Here is a 17,036-nt window from a genome sequence, read left to right on the forward strand (position 1 = left end):
TCAGAGGAAATGAAGACCTGAGAAATCCCACAGTATGCTCTATTTTAAAAAAGGAAAATTGCATTCCAAGGTCTTACTGAAGAACAGACATTCATGTCAGGGAGTTTTCTGCATTCTGGCAATGTCTTATCCTTTCATTAACAAAAACTAACCCACATTTTGAGATAGTGTATCAACAGAAAACAAGCAGAGTCAAAGAGAAGAACAGAACAAAACTCTTCTCTCTTGCAGAAGAGCCTGAACAAAACTTGACCAAAACCCACCTATTTTCCACCCATTCTAAGTAAAGCTTCCTCACACCACAGCTCAGCTCAAGATGCCTGTCATAAGGGGCTGTCATGGACTTAGAAGGTGGTTTGCCTCATGGCTCTGGCAGGATGACAGCCCTAAATGCTGTGGGATCATCCCTCATCTGGACAAGCACACAACAGGGTCGGGACACAACCAGGTTGCAAAACCACGTCAGGTTTCCTGTTATGTTTTACTAAATAGAAAAAAAAATGTGTAATATTGAGCTTCATGGCTTTTTTTAAAACTTTTTTTTATTCTTACAAACCCATTTGCATTGGTAGTTTTTGCTTAATTTCAAGGCTTGGGACACCAGTAGTAGTCAACCTCTAGGCTTGTGGTGCAAGAGTGAAGACTGTAAAATCAATTCAAGTGTCCAGCGCCATAAAGTCCAGCTGTGTGCACAACAAAGTCCTTTCCCAGCAACATAGAAATACAGAAAAATATGTAGCAAAAAAGCTGAATAAATTATAAATACTTGAGAAATGTGGTGCAAAATGTAATGTAAGGAGAGCTGAACTAAGGCACTTGTTTCCATTTGTTTCTGAGGACACCCTCTCTGTATCACATCGTCACTCCTCAGTGAGAAGGGTCATCCAAACCAGCAACTGCTCCCCAAATCTGAAAATATGGAACCGTGTACGAGATGGACACCATCTTTTACTTCACAGTGCATGACTCAAAGGTGTTACCAAAGTCCTCCTGATAAACACAGATTCAGCAAGTATTTTAACTCCTCCTTCGTCCCGGTTTTAGACTTGTCAGTTGTGTGAAAAGAAGTCACCAGTTTATTTTAAGCAAAAACATTTCTGCAGAAGTCCCTGTTGGCTGCTATTAGCCAGACGGGCTCTGCACACGATCCTGGGGAGTGGGGAGCGGTATCAAAATGTGTTGAATGACAAAAAGCAGAGCAGCCCAGTCCAGCCCCAGATGCAGCCCCAAAACAGAGCGCCTGCTGTTCAGAGCCGCCGCAGCCATGGCAAAGGTGGGACGGGCACGCCACCCTGTCACGAGTTTGACAGGTGCTCACAACAGTGAATCGTATTGTTACAGAGTCCATTGAGACTAAAAGAAAATAATAAAAAAAGGACAAAGCACACCGTTGCTGTCGCAGTGCTATGTGTTTCAAATGGATCTGAGTACGAGAAAACTGGGATCCTAGGTTCAATCTGCAGCGAACACACCACCAAGTTCTCACACGAGTGCTCTTGACTAATTGGGTAAGTGGAGTCAAGCCCAAATCAAGACCTCAAAAATTCACTTCAAGAGGGGAAAAGCAAAGCCCACGCTACTCAGTGTCCTCACTCTCTCCCAAAAAATAAAGGGGGAAAAAAAAAAAAGACAAAAAGCCGAAAAGGAGAACAATTCCACAAGTCACAGCAATGCGAGCCTACGCACATCCACGTTTCGCTGGCAGGAACCGAAGCGCCTGCTTAAAAACCACCAGACTTGGGGCACTCAGTCTCCGGGACGGGGCTCTCGGCGCGCCGGCCTTCTCCCTCCCGAGCCGGGCCTCCCTCCGGGCGCGGCGTGCGGCCGCCTGTCCCTGTCCCTGTCCCTGCCTCTGCCCTGCCCGGCCGGGTCCGCTGGGCTCCCCTCGCCCGGCCGGCGTCAGTACCGGGGGGCGGCGGGGGCCGGCGGGGCGGCGGCGGGCGGCGCGGGGCCGCTCCCGGGGCAGCCGCAGCACCGCAGCGTGTAGTTGCGGCCGCCGTTGTTGTCCCAGAACTCGCCCTGCGGGCTGCGGTAGCGGATGGCGAAGTGCAGGGCCGAGCCCTCCCGCAGGCTCGGCGGGACGCACAGGGTGAAGCCGTAGCGCTCGGCCGGCGGGTCGGGGGGCAGGGGCGCGGCCGGCACGTCCACGAAGGAGAGCCACTCGTTGAAGGTGTAGCGCACCGTCACCTCCTTGGGGCCGGGGCCGCCCAGCACTCGCACCGTGCCCCGCACGTCGGTGGGCGCCGCGGGCCGCCCCAGGCGCTCCAGGCAGACGCGCTGCCGCCGCAGCCGCTCGGCGCCGAGCTCCCCGCCGTCGGGGAAGTCGGGCACCAGGAGCAGCGCGGGCGGCGGCGGCTCGGCGCCGGGCGGCGGCGGGTCGCGCTCCTCGCCGGGCGGGCTCTGCAGGTGGGACAGCGCGGCGGGCGGCACCTGCGGCTCCTCGGCGTCGCTGAAGTGCTTGACGCTGGCGAGGCTCAGCCCCAGCGAGTCGGCGAACTGCACCCGCTTCTTGCACTTGCCGCAACAATCTTCGCCCGCCGCCGCCTCCCCCTCCTCTTCCTCCTCCTCCCCCTCCTCCTGCCGCTCGCCGGGGCCGGGGGACGGCGGCCGCCCGCAGCGGCGCAGCTCCAGCAGCACCAGCCGCTCCCCCGCCGCCTCCCGCTTGGCGTCGCGGGACACCGTCGGGGCCGCGCCGCGGAGCCGCCGCTCCTCCGCCGCCAGCTCCTGCCGCGGCCGTGCGGGGCTCGCCATGGCGGGGCGCCCCGCTGGGCCCGTCCCGGCCGCCCCTGTGCCGGCAGGCGGACGGGCCGGCACCGCTTTATCCGGCGCCCCCGCCGCAGGCCCCGGGCGGGGGGCGCGCCCCCCCGCCGGCCCCGGAGCCTCCCCGCGGGGCTGGGGCTGGGGCTGGGGCTGGGGCGGGACCTCCCTGGACGGGCAACGCGGAAACAGCCGCGACGGGCGGCCCCGCACGTCCTCCGCCCCCGGGGGCCGCCGTTACCAGGGCGCGGAGCTGCGAGCAGCGAGCAACGCCGCGCTGTTTTACGGGCTTGGAGGAGACGGGGCGGCGGGGGGACACACCGGCCTCTGCCCGCCTCGCACACTCGGGCCGGGGGAAAACGAGCGGCCGTGGGCTGCTGGAGAAGGCTGCCTTATTGCCGTGATTAATTATTGTTATTATTACTATCACCGCCGTCGTTATTTAGGCTTCCACCCGTCGGAGATTCCCCGAAGAAAGAGCCCGGAGGGTCAGGATTAAGCGGGAGCACCCCCAGCCCCAGGCTGGCATCACCGAGGAGTTCCATCCGCTCGGGCAGCGGGAGCTGAGCAGCCCCTCGGTACCGGGCTGAGCCGCCGCCCTCCCGCCGGCCCGGCCGTGAGCAGCGCTGGGTGCTGCCGGGAGTCGCTGAGACCCCCGGCATCTGTGTCTAAATCAGTTTCCACCCATCCTAACTGAAGAGAAAATCTTTGAGACCAGAGCTCGAGGACAAAACCCCAAAGGTAAAACAAACTCCAAAGGCATTAACTTTTTTAAGTACTCTGTGTTTTGTAAGCAAGTCTCTATTTTTTACCCACAGCCGGTACTAACTCTACTTGTGTAAAATCAGGTCCAAAGGCTCAGGAGGCACACACGTGTGCACAAATGCCCTTTTAGAAGGTCAGGCTATCTCCAAAGTTTCAAATTAAAAACAAAAATCAAGAAGGGAAAACAAAATACAGGCACTGTGCCTTAAATAAATAATGAGAAGTAGAATCCCTCTCAGTTTTGTTTTGTAGGCACGACACATAGTAAACTGCATCCTTAAAACAACATGTTTTTATAAGTAGGATGAGGTCCATATCTGAGAAGTTTCCAAACTTGGTTCTATGCTTTGTGCGTACCACAGCTATTGTCTGGGGTGATTTGCACGGATGACTGCAAAAATACTACATTATTAAACTTCCCTCCATTCTTTTTCTCATGGAAAAGACACTAAGAGGCATGTGCAGACAACCCAGTGCTTTTTGAAGCAACATACTCCCACTGTGCATTTAGCAGGGAGGATTTTTATTTGTTTTGCATAGGTTGTTTTATTTTTAGCATCAGTCTGGTTGCCAAAAAGCAGCCTCCCAGTGTGAATGAATACACTGCAGTTCAACTGAGTGTGCAGTCTGGGTCTCACAGAGGAATGAATGTCAAAGCAGCAGAAACATCACCAAACATAGTTTTCTTAGCAGACACTGCTGTGAGGATGTTCTTGCTACACCTTGATGGAAGATGGAAGATGAAGAGCAGTTCCTTAGAAGTGCTGGACAATCTGAACTACTCGACATTTGTTTGTCGTTTGGTTTAGGGCATTGCAAGAAGAGGAACGAAGGGCAAACATCCTGACTGGCACCCGCTGTGCTAATGGAAAACATAATGGAAAACAGTTTGCCATCAGCTGCTCACCACCAGCTCTGCTGGGAGCTGCCACGTTCAGCAGGCTGCTGGCTAAACCCTTCATGGGAGCATTCCTTTGCCTTGTTCACCCCAAGGGAGCTGGTGTGCCAGCATTTCAGCTCTGGGAACCAACCAGCCTCAGCTTAAAGGTGCTAAAGCACAGACCGTGGTCCTGAGTTATTCAGCTGAGGCTGGTTGTGCAGCACAGCACGGAGGAACACAATTGTCTTCTTCCTGGCCATGGCAGCGAAGGTGCTGGTGTCACCTGCTTTCACTGTCACTCACAACCTGCTGGTGGCTCTAACAGAGCAGTGTACGGAAATTTTGGGTCTCTCCCAAACTCTCCTGTTAAGTAACATTCACTGTGATGAAAGCAGGTTGCAAACACTTTCTTATTTGTGCCTGAGGTGAGACCTCCTCACTCACCTATCTGAGGCTTGTGGCACCTCAAATCACCAAGCTGGAAAGAAGAAATATGAATAGATGACATGTAGGATAAAGGTGCTTAGTACTTAAAATATGTTCAAGAACCCTTACCTAAAAGACAACATTGCTACTTTACTTTCTTGAAGTGTTATCTATTTTATGGTGAGGAAAGCAGAAATGAAGAAACCAGCCCTTACTTCCTCATGTGGAAGCTATCCCAGCTTGCCAAATCATTAACAAATGTTTTAAGGGAAAAAAACTATGCCATTTGCTCATAAGGCAAAACCATTTGGACTACTAGAAATTTCAGAGTAATGTGAAAGGTTTAAGCAAAATAAGGGACAGCAAAAAAGAGAAAACAACTGTAAATATTGATAAAAGTTAAGTAATATGGTAGCAATTAATACACATTTCTTATATGTTCCATAACTCTGGGAGACAGGCCTGCAAAAAGAAATACCATTCATAGAAAATAAGCAAAAGCAGTTAAGGCAACATGAATCCATATTGCAGGAAAATAATTAAAATCAGGCAATTAACAGCATACAAAGCCATATTTTTAGTGGGAATCAATTGCTACCATTTTGAAAGGATTAATTTAAAATCAGATAAACCTTTAGAACAGATGTTCAACTACACAACAAACCCTGCCAGAGACCATTAGTTAAGGAGGCATTTAGTGTTCTCTTACGTGTTTTAAAATGGCTTCTTGTAAAAGAATGGTGCAACCTGGGTCTCAGGCTTCTGAGTACTATTTACCACATTTGCTATTAAAGAAAATGTTGAGATAAAAGCAGAGGGATATCCTAGTAAAAGAGAGATAGTATTATTTGCAGCCATGAGGTTTTTTGCATTCCCTGAGCTTGGACCAGGTATGTTTAATGTTATAAACTACACACAGGATCAACACAGCACCTTTCATTTCCCTCCTTGTTTCACAAGGGCCCACCTTGACCCCATCCTGCAATCAGCACACACATTTTGCAGAAGCATTTGCATCCTAAGATGATTGCTGAAAATTACATTCAAATATAGAATGTGACAAACACTGCTAAGCAATGCACTGTATTGCTTTTCAATTCTCACTATGATTGCATGGGACTGTATTTCTCAGGACTCATTAAATCAGGGATTTTGGCTTGGGGCTCTCTTTGATACCGAGCTTGATAAATTGGTCAAGCTGCTGATAGTTGTCATCACTTGAACAGAAAACAAACATGAACATATTTATTTGCAGACACCCAGAGTAAAGTAACTGGAGGATTCTGTGGATTCAACTCAACCACACAATGCAAAACAGAAACCCATTCAAATACTGTTCATCATTTCCTCTAATGCATTTTCAGTATTACCTTCAACTTTCAAATCCAAACCTAGCAGATTTTCCAGTTAGTCCAAGGGGAAAGTATTCAATTTTCGGATGTACCTAGTTCAAATATGCCAGATCTCTCCAATTTCCTACTTATGTGTTTTCTAAGAAAATCTCCCATGACAATAGCTTGTCAGAAAATGTGAATGAGTCATAACTCCTAAACCCTATGAAACAATTCACAGGGATTTAGAAATAGGCAGGGATTATCACAGTGCACACACAAAATTAATACCACCTTTTTCAAATGCTATCAGTATTCATTCAAACAATATTCTTGCTTTGCTTTTCAAATTATGTAGTTCTTCATCCCAGTTTTTACAGTCATGTTTCTTGTACAAAAATGCAATCAAGGATATTAATAGCCTCCTCAATTATTAAAAAAATAATAAGATGCTCCCTATCCCATATGAAATTCTGGCATCTCTGTGTTTCTAATAAAGAGGGGTTATCAGTTTACTATGTTTATGAGGATGGTCAAATACTGATTGAAAAACTCAGTGGGTCTGTACAATTTGAATAGAAATTATTCAGAAGTAAGATTTTTAGACCTAATTTTCTTCTTTATGCAGGAAACCCAAGCAGCTGTACTTCAAAAAGACATGCATTAGATCCACAATGGGAAAAGTACTGAAATGGAAAGAAATAGATGGAAGTGATTACTTTAATTTCCAAATCTTATATACAAAGATTTAAATGTCATTTCTGCAGGATGTCCAGCAAGAAAAACCCTTTAGAGAATGAGCAGAGCACTGATTGATGTTCCTAATGAGATTAAAACATGAAAATACACTTATTCAGTTTTCCTGAACTACAGCAATGACTGTATTTCCTATAATTATATTGAACAATACCAAGAATTTGGAGGTGGAGTTCTGTCATCGATCTCAGTGGGTCCAAGATTTCCCTACATCTGGTATAAAATCAAGGTCATTTTTCATGACAAGTAAATGTATAGTAATGGCACAAAGGATTCCAAATTCAGAATGGAATTTGCGTTAACTGTGACAAAACCATGTTGCACAAAAGCTTTCCATTCACTAAGATTCCTGAAGTATTGCTTCAATCTCATGGTTCATAAAGGTGTCAAGATTGGTTTAATACCTTTGGTATTTAAAAGGTATTTATCTAAACTTTTTATATTCATGTCGTACACTGAAAATCTTAAGCCATTTGTCAGTCTTTTAATCAGTAGATTTTAGGATGATAAAAACCCCCTCCCATGTACAAGTTGTCATCCTGCCTTCCTTATAGACTGTTGCTGTATTTCAACAGTTTAACTCAAATAAACAGTCTCTGAAAAGGCAAAGTTCAGATTACCAGTGAGAAAAAATGGTTTCAGCTTCCAAAGTGTATTCACAGCATAGGAGTTGAAAAGGGTTTTGTTTTATGGGTTTTGTTTGTTTTAATGTGGATCTCCAGAAAGTTGCAGAACCGCATCTCTTTCAAAAGTTTCTGATGAACACTAGGATCTGGGTTCTCACATGTAAAACCTCTATGTTTATGTGGGGTTTTGTTTGTTTGGAGGTTTGGGGTTTTTTTGCAATCTACGATAATTAGGACCAAATTCTTGCCCTGTGTTATGCTAGCGTATTGCTTTGGACTTCAGTGAGAAAGAAGCTCCATCTTATCCAGAGTAGGTTGATATAAAGGGCATTCCACCACAAAACTATTGCTAAGGTATTAAAATAATTAATTGTTTTTCTTGCCTTCTCTCTAAAATAGCTGGATTTTGCTCCTGCCCTGCCACCTAGCAGCCTGCCTCTCGACAACAAAGCCCAGTGTCTTCTTAAAATTCTGTAAGGAAACTTATTCCAACAGAGGATGTTTACCTCTTGTCTAAGGACACTCAGAAACTCCAAATGCTTGACATACCCTCCAAAATTAACTACTGGAAAGGATATAAAAAATTACAAAACAACACATCTCTAGACCACCTTTTTGAGTGGTTAGCACATGAACATTAGATGTTCAAGTCACTAGACATTAGATTCCCCTCAACTTTTTCCCCCTCTAATACATAATATTTTTTTGCTCATTGGAAATGCAACATGAAAATGGAAAACAACATGAACTTGTACCCACATTAATTCTGTTTTGTCTTTTTGTGTTTGCCTTTGTTACAAGCAGCAAGGCGGGTAGCTCACTCAAAATCAATAGTGGCATGAACTTGTCTGGTCTCTCCCAGGACAACAGAATTTGCCAGCTGGTCAGAAGGACCTTCGTGACGTCGGCTGGCAAAACCTTGCTGGTCTTTAGAGTTGTGTTTGACGTGGCACAATGGAACACTAACCTGACCTCATCAGCTCAGATACCTCCCTGTCCTTTGGGAAAACAGAGTTGTGCAATATAGCCTGTTCTACTCACTCCTGGCAAATGCAGGCCAGCCTTTTCCATCCAGCAGTGACAGCTGGGTAAGTTGTACATCAGTCCCATTTCTTGGGTCAAAACGGGAATAGGCTTCCAAGTGATTGTGCAGTATAAACCCTACATTAAAATTTGTTGGCTTGAACGTGTGTTTTTTTCATACGGTCAAAAATGGAATAAATTCAACCCTGTCTGTCTGCATTTTCCAAGACTGCCTCATTTACAGTCTGTTCTCAATTGCTCAGCTGTGATACCAGATAGCAAAACAGGTATCTCATAGAGTATATCCTGTAAAAGAGACAGAATGTTTATCACAGTCATTTATATCGATTCTCATGACTTATGAACATCATAACTTCACTTGATGTTTATATAAACCAGCAACTAGGAATCTATAACACAATACGGTACTGCAAAAAGCACAAAAGGAGACTTCAGAGTTGAATTTCAGAGAATAAAATAGATTGTGTTGTGGGCTGAATAAAGAAAGATTTGCTTTTCTAAAGAATGGTAATAATTTTTACAGTAGGAAAGCAAAAAGAGCAGAAATACATGCTGCTTTAATATTAGTGTGCCATTCTAATAAGTGAGCCTGTACTTGAAAACTCTCAAGTGCGTGAACAAGAAACAGAACTGCATGATAGAGCCTAAGCCTGTAAAAGCAAAGGACTGGCACAATAGCCGTCGTTTACATATACAAATAAAAATTGCTGAAATAGCCATCTATGAATGGAAGCTTAGTCCTGCATCACCAGAAATAAAAATGAAAAGAGAGTTTTCTCTTTTATTGATTGTAAAAACTGTTAAAGTCCCACAGACCCAGTGAGTTCAGTTCCACAGCTTCAGCACCTTTAGCAGGAAAGGCAGAAAAGAAGCTCCATCTGGTGGTGTGGTTGATTGTCATTGCTTTTCAATTTCATCTAATTGCAAATACATTCCTCTTTAGCAACAAGATGAAAAATTGAAATAACATGTAAAAGATCACCTGTCCTGCAAATGGAACCAATGTTATTTAACACTTTAAAATCAGAAAACATTCAAAAACCAGGACCTTCTATTTGAAGAAAATAAAAAATCGAAGCCTTTGAATACAAAGCACGCATGATCCTGTCAGGATAGTATCTAACAAACATGAAAGGGTGCTTTAGCACATTTCAGGAAGTGAACTGCTGCAACCTGGGGTGGGGAGAAGAGAAGAGAGAAATCACTGGTTAAAGGATGAAGGAGGAGGAGGTGTGTGAACGTGACGTCAGGGTTGCTTCTGCATCTGTCATACAAAAGATATTATGATTATTATTTTATTATTGTTACTACTACTACTACTATTTGCAAAGAATTGCTGAACAAACTGCGGCAATGCTGGTGGTCAGGTAAAATAATTTGACCTAAGCTTACAAATAATTTTAGCAAGTATTTAGTTCTAAATATTTGTGTACATGATTTCATCAGAGTCACTACTTGGAAGCATTGGGAGATATGTTCCCCCAAGCCGATGTTTTAAAATGTTATAAGCATTGTAAGATATGAACCTAATTGGGTAGATGATCCTAGGTGGAGCCACTGAAGTTCTGTGCTTATTTTCATGCACAAATTCATGTGTGCTACTGCTCCTTCAAGAAGCCATGGCAGTTTTTCTCAAGACATGATCCTTGTTCAAGTTTATGCTAAACAACAACAATATTAAACACAGATACAGATAAACCTCATCCTGCAAACTCAGGTAAATAAAATACACTTTGTCTACTCTTTTTGAGTGCCCACATTTCAATGGGTAATATGCTGCGTTTCATCAAATTGATGCATCATTACTTTTTTCTAAAGAGTAGAGCAGAGCCTAGTATTAATTACCCACCAAAAAAATCCATGTTAAAAGAATGATGGGAATACAGATTCAAGCATCAATACACTAAAAATTGCCTGAAGCCATATTGCCTTTATAACCTTAATGCAGCCCTTTTTTATTTTTTTGAGACCATCATTTAGGTTACAGCCTTTAATTATGCATTTTTAGGCCATTTTTCTTTCAGGACTGTCTCGTTAAGCACACAAGATAGACAGTTACTCAATGGTGGTGTCACTGCTTTTCTCTACATTGCTCAAAGTACAGCTGTAGGCCTGACTTATTGAACAGTATTCCAGTCCTGCTCTGGAAATGTGGTCAGATTTCCTCACGGGATCCTCCATTGTGTGCAGCACCACAGGATCTTCAAGTGCTTCAGAAACAGTAGACTACTGTGAGATGAAATATTCCTGAGTTTTAGCATTAGAGGGCTGAGCTGTGGACAGGTCAGGGTAAAAAGTGTCCTTTTATTCTAACTGCTCATTTTGCTAGTGTGCAGTTGGACTTTTGGAATTGCTTATGAGAATAGAAGTTTTTCCATGGACTCAGTGCATCACTCCTTTTGGTTTCAGCTAGAGCTCAGTAGCTCTGAAGTCTGACTGCTTGGGTTATTGGGGTAGAAAGTTATCAATATGCATTGGGTAGCCAAGTTACTTAGAGCAATTTGCATTGCACTGCCAGGTGCTCAATGTCAGGACCAGCAACAGAATTTAGTCCCTTTAGGCTAGAAAATCACTTGCTTCCATGGCAGGACCATCCTTCCTCTTCATGCATTCATTGTAATTTGAAGAAAATGAAGTCCAAGTCCTCCAGCCATTAAGTAGTATGGCATCATGGCATTAAAACCTTATCAAAGAATGTTATCATGATTCATATCATCATGAATTGGAATTGCAACCTTAATAAAGTTCTTTTAGAATCTTTGCTCCTACTGGCTTGGCACAATTCAGGGCAGTTCGTTTTACAAGCCATCTGCAGATAATACATAGTTCAATACATTTTCATACAGTATTTAAGAGTAAGTTTAGCAAAATATGTTTTCCTTTGCTTGTATCTGGACTAGTAATCTGCTGTAACTCTGCTTCTGTCTCCATTTTCCTATCCAACTAAAACAAAACGACAAATCCCACATGTCTCCTATATCTTTTCACTCCCAAACTGAGGAGACATTTAAAGGCTGCTACTTCTGTGATTCAGTACATCTTTTCTAATGTCTCTGTAATATGATAGACTGTGAATGCAACCTAATGGTGCCAAAACTTGAGTTGTTTGTCTTTTTACTCAGTGAAGCAGAAGGACTCAACTCACTTCAGTTTGAAAATACTTCAAGGAGAAGTCACACTGTAAGGAGTTGAAAAACAATTCAGTTGAAAGAAGACATTTTGTTTTCAAAATAGAGATGTTCTTGAAGAAGAAGTGGTGCCATGCACACTCTGCTCTGCCTCCCATCCAAGAAACAGAAGTGCATGAGCACAGTTAAAGTGAACAGAATATTTTCAGTGCTCTACATTACCCTCTTCCCAACAGCAGTAAGTAGATCACTGTCCACTCATCCCATTGTTGCTTTGATTTCTGGTAGTTAATGTCCCTCTCCCCTTCATGCCACTATATCCTACCTCCATGCCACTATATCCTAATCAGATAAGCAGAGCTCCCCAGACCCTTTCCATCCAAGCATCTAACTTGCAAATCTAAGGGCAACTCAACAAGATCAAGATTAGCCACGCCAGTCTTAGGGAAACAATATTTTGAGCCCTTAGTTATCTTGTGAATCGTTAATCAGGAGACACGAGGAGGAGCAACTTAACAGCCAAGGGGGATTAATGAACTGATGAACTGAGCAAGAGTTTTAAGAGCAATGGATTAATTTTCATTGTGAATATTGAATGGATTCAGTGATTAAAAAAAGCTAAATTACCTCAAAGACCTATTTCAAGAGTAATTTTATCTCCTTTACACATTTCCTTTTTTACCCATTATCCTTGAAGATTGCATTTAATTCCACGTAATTTTATACGCTGTTTTCTAGTTATCCTGCCAAATGAAGAAAAAAATGCATTTCTTATTTCTCCCACAAGAAGGATGCATTGATTCCCCAACAGAAGTCACCTCCTTCTCACTACAAGAACATAAAGTTTATCTGGGTCAAATGCAGAGTGTTTTTATTTAAATGTGAAGGCTGTCTTACTTTCAAATTTGAAGATTAATGACTCCGTGTAAAATTCTATGTCTCTTTCCTGCCATATGTTCAGGGGGTTGTCTTATCACCATGGTTTAAAACCAAATCCATGTAGTCATCATTTCTTGATTCATATTACAGAACAGGAAGACCATTATAGTTTTGGCACTCAGCTGCAACAAGATGCAAATCGCCTTCTTTATTTTTCACATTTAAGTGCAGTGGATAAAAGCAGTGAGGTGGTCATGTTTCAGTATGTTCTACAGAGAACTCTAAACCTCCAGGCAACTAGTGAGGTCTAAAAGTTTATTTGAGATGCCATGTCTTCACACTGATCCAATTTTTGCTGTTTGCTCGATTTAATGGATAATTGCAGTTTCTTTACTGAATTTTTTGCCTGAAACAAAAATCCAGGCATGTACAAAGGTTTGCCTGTTCCCTAACAAAGCAGCAACTTTAGGAAGAAGTTAATCTGAGGCAATATGCTAGCAGGCAGAATACAAAGACACAAGTTCTAAAGATGATAATTTTCCTTCCCATCATTGCAATCAGCAGCTGATTTTGTGTGAATGAGTTGTACAGGTAAAGAGCCAACTTCCAGTGGCAGAGCTTTTATTCAAAATCTCTTTTCAAATGCTTAGGCGTGAAAAAATAATGGAGGAAATTTCACATTTTCCCCAGCTGTTGGATAAAATTGCATTTATAGAAAATAGAGTTGTTTTAAATTCACCAAAATTAGATTTAAACCAAAATTCACAGATTGCTGGTTTTTCAAAGTAGCATTTTTGATATTTCATTTGAAAATGCTACTCTTACCGGGGAATGTGGGTTGCATTTGTTTGTGGGTTTGGGTCACTTTTTTAAAATCTTGGGTTATGTTAAATTACCCAGTTTCTGTTGCTTGATTTCATAGATAATATTGAGGGAGAAATCATGAATCCAGGCACTCCAGTAACTGCTTTTTGAGAAGCTGTGTGCAGGCAGGGTGGCTGAGGCCAGCTCACCACCCAGCCATAGAGAAACAGGCTTCCAGCTGGCTGAGAGAACAGGCTCCTCTCCCTGGGGCTTTCTTCCTCTCCTGGCACCATCTCTGCCTTCTCTGTGCTTGAAACCAGCAACCACATAGCTCTGGTGCTGAACTACAAAAGGATGATTGAAATTTTACTGTGATAAACTCGCAAGGCCAAGCTTTGGTAGCTACCTACAGCCAGCCCCACACAAGATGAGTGTGAAGTGCAGCACAGGACCTTTTATGATTTGGGGGATCAGAGAAACAGTTTAGTGGGGGGAAAATGCCAGTGGCCTTGCAATCCCAATACTTACTAACAATATGCAGTAACATGCAAAGGAATGCACAATAACAGGTATAGGAAATATTACTGATTTATTGGTGGGAATGGCAAATCCTCTCCTTGAAGCAGTCTGAACAGTGTGAGCTGCCGCAATCCCAGGAGCAGCCTAATGTTACTAGAAATAAAATGTTCTAAGGATATTATCAAGACAATTTCTGCAGGGACAATTAATATCCTTTAGCACACCAACCCACATAACTGGAAAAATTATGTACAGATTGAGAACAAAACTGCTACAACAAGTTTAATATGATCATGTTAATTGGTTAGTCAGTTTGAGGGGAAATGGTGCCTCTGTCATGCCAGGAGAGGAGACCTTAGCAATGGAAAATGCAGCATTTTCCCCATTTATTATGGGACAAGGAGAAGGATACATTTACTGCCCATGGAAGATCGAGGTGGGTGTGGATGTGTTCCCTAGGATGTTTCCCAGAAAATGAAGTGGCAGCCAGGGAATCATGGCCACAGTTTGTTACCTACTGCAAGGAAGTGTGAATAGAAAACAGAGTACATGTGCCTCAAATTAGCCATAATGTGAAGGACAATTGAGTTGTTCAGGAGGAGAGAGAAAGTGCATGAAAATTCCCCAGTACCATGCAGGGCCCTGACTGGGGGCCTGGGATCTGATCCCTGGGAGGCAAGTGGAGGTGATGACCCTGCTTGAATATAGATGAAACACACTCCTGCTCCCCAGAACCTTGTTGGAGGAATTATCCCTCTCATTTCTTCTACCACTTGAATACCACAAAACTGAGTGAGCATGAGGTTTCCCAGATTACAGGGGTGTTTAACTCTAAGAAAAACTGATCAGATGGTTGGTTGTGTGGGGTTTTTTTAATGGTGTTTTAAACTAAATCAAACAACGTGGTCCATGGTTAGCATTCACTAATCTTCCTGGCTTGAATGGCTGCTTTGGGGAGTAGCTTGGCAGAGCTTTGTCTGAAATCCCCTGGAACAACAAGTCTGAGTGGGACCTTTTACACAGTCCATCACTGCTCTGAATATATGGACTCAGGTGTGTAAAAAACAGGGTATAAAGCTAATACACACCTTCACCATTTTTCCACTTTCCTCAATGAAAAAACAGCTGACACTGATCATGTAAATTGCTGGGTTTCAGTCTTATGCATTTTATTCATTTAGAAGAACACAGCACCAGAAGTACTTATTTATTTCTGTTTTGCCAAATATTAATGACAATACCCAAAGTTAAAAGATTTAGAGAACTTCTTCCTTCTCTTTTGCAGTCAACACTATTTAAGAAAGAAAAAACAGTGAAAATAAAAATACTTTGATTCATCCTAAAGATACAAACCAATTTCAAAAGACTGTGACAAATACTTTAGATTTGATTATATGAAACTCTAACTATTTTAATAATTTGGTTTTTAAGTCAGAATATCCAGCAGTTAATATTATTCTTCCAGAGCGGAAAAAAAGTACATGCAGGAAGCAGCTGGGCTTCACAAAAAAGGGGTCTGTACATAAATGTGATGATCAGACTTTTCTTTCCAAACAAAGTAATTTTATACAAAATCAGAATCAAATTTCACCAGTCCCACAAACTATTTGAGAGATCCTTCCATATCCCAAGCTATTACCACAGGTTGCCTCGAGGCAATCCTTTCCTCCTTACTATATCCTGTAACTGTCTTTAGTCATGCAGAAACTGAATTGTTGTAAAACTACATTAACCTGTCACAGATTTGAAATCCTTGGGAAAATCGTGATAGCTTTACACCTTAAATTATTTAAAGTTTAAAAGGTTGGGTATTTGGTTTTGGGGTTTTTTTACAACATAAAGAAATCCCATACCAAATTACTCATAAAACTTAACAACCACTATAAAAATGTCAGCATTAACTGACAATTACCATACACACACACGCAAACACACACACTTATATATCTCATTTAAAGATAGGGAAATTCTGTATGTTACAGCACAGACTACTGGACTTCTAAGTGGTTTCTTTAATGTAGTTCGGTATCTTCAGGGAGTTCTCTAAAACACACATACTCTATAATAGGACAGCCAATATCTGTGACTAAGGGTTTGTTAAAATTAATTGCCTGACATATGAACCAAACTGATTCACACAGTGGTGTGAATCCTTCAGTGCCCCACTGTGATGCAGTGAACTACACTCCTGCCAGAATCCATAAAATACTGACTGAACACTGAATATGCAACCATGAATCTTGACTCTCTTGACCCTTCCCCAACATATTTTTCCTCATTTCTCTTCCCAACCATTCATATCCCCAGCAGAAAGCATAAATTGTATTAGCATGGAGAAGCTCATAAAAAAGCCCCAACACAACCCACAAAAGCAGCCCTCCCCCTGCCCAAAAATCAAATCAAACAAACAATAAAAAACCCTCCACATGCTGCTTTGAGTATAGCTGAATTTCCTGCCTGACTCTCTGGACTTATTGATCAGAGGCTTGAACTTTTCACCCCTTTAGTAGCACAGGCTTTCTGATCGTCACAGTGCGAGGCTCATCTGCCCACAGAGGCTTCTGCTTGCGGGTGAGATAATAACTGACACTAATCATGCAGCTCCTTCCCCATTAACGTTCACATGCCTTAAATTAGAAGGCTACTGTGATTACATAGCCTTTTTTGATTCATAATAATCCAATCAATGTGATTTATACAGGCGATGGGAGTGCAGAATTCAGCCCTTCTCCTCAGCGTTAACGAGGCAGTGACCTGCTGAGGTGCAGCTTCATCTCGGCCTCACGCCATGCAGGACACAAAGCACCGAGCTCAGAGCAGCAGCAGCAGTGTCCCAGTGTCACTCCAGCACAGGGATACTGGGAAAGCACATGCCCTGAAACAAGGGGGGCCGAGTCAGCCTAACGAGCCAGAACCGCTGGACCAGTAACTGCTGGGTGCAGAAAAAACAACTAGCCAGAAAGTTGCTTGGTGCCATTTTAAATTAAATTGGAAGCCACGAAGCCGGGGGACCAGGAAAAGAAACACTGCAGGATGGCGGAAAAGACACAATTTTCGTGCACATTTTGTATGAAATATACAATGTACCAAACTAGTAGTGAGACAACCCAACACATCAGAG

General features: G+C 43.1%; 1 protein-coding gene across 1 annotated transcript; it reads right to left on the reverse strand.

Annotated features, from left to right (window-relative positions):
- Window positions 1-520: 520 nt before the first annotated feature.
- On the reverse strand, window positions 521-3,502 carry PPP1R3G (protein phosphatase 1 regulatory subunit 3G). Its single transcript, XM_085051977.1, has one exon. It carries the CDS (start codon window positions 2,749-2,751, stop codon window positions 1,900-1,902), a length of 852 nt encoding a protein of 283 aa, XP_084908103.1. The 5' UTR covers window positions 2,752-3,502; the 3' UTR covers window positions 521-1,899.
- Between the last annotated feature and the right edge of the window lie 13,534 nt (window positions 3,503-17,036).

The sequence above is a fragment of the Lichenostomus cassidix genome, chromosome 2 (assembly GCF_008360975.1).
Source record: "Lichenostomus cassidix isolate B80296 chromosome 2, HeHo_3.0, whole genome shotgun sequence".
NCBI lineage: Eukaryota > Metazoa > Chordata > Aves > Passeriformes > Meliphagidae > Lichenostomus > Lichenostomus cassidix.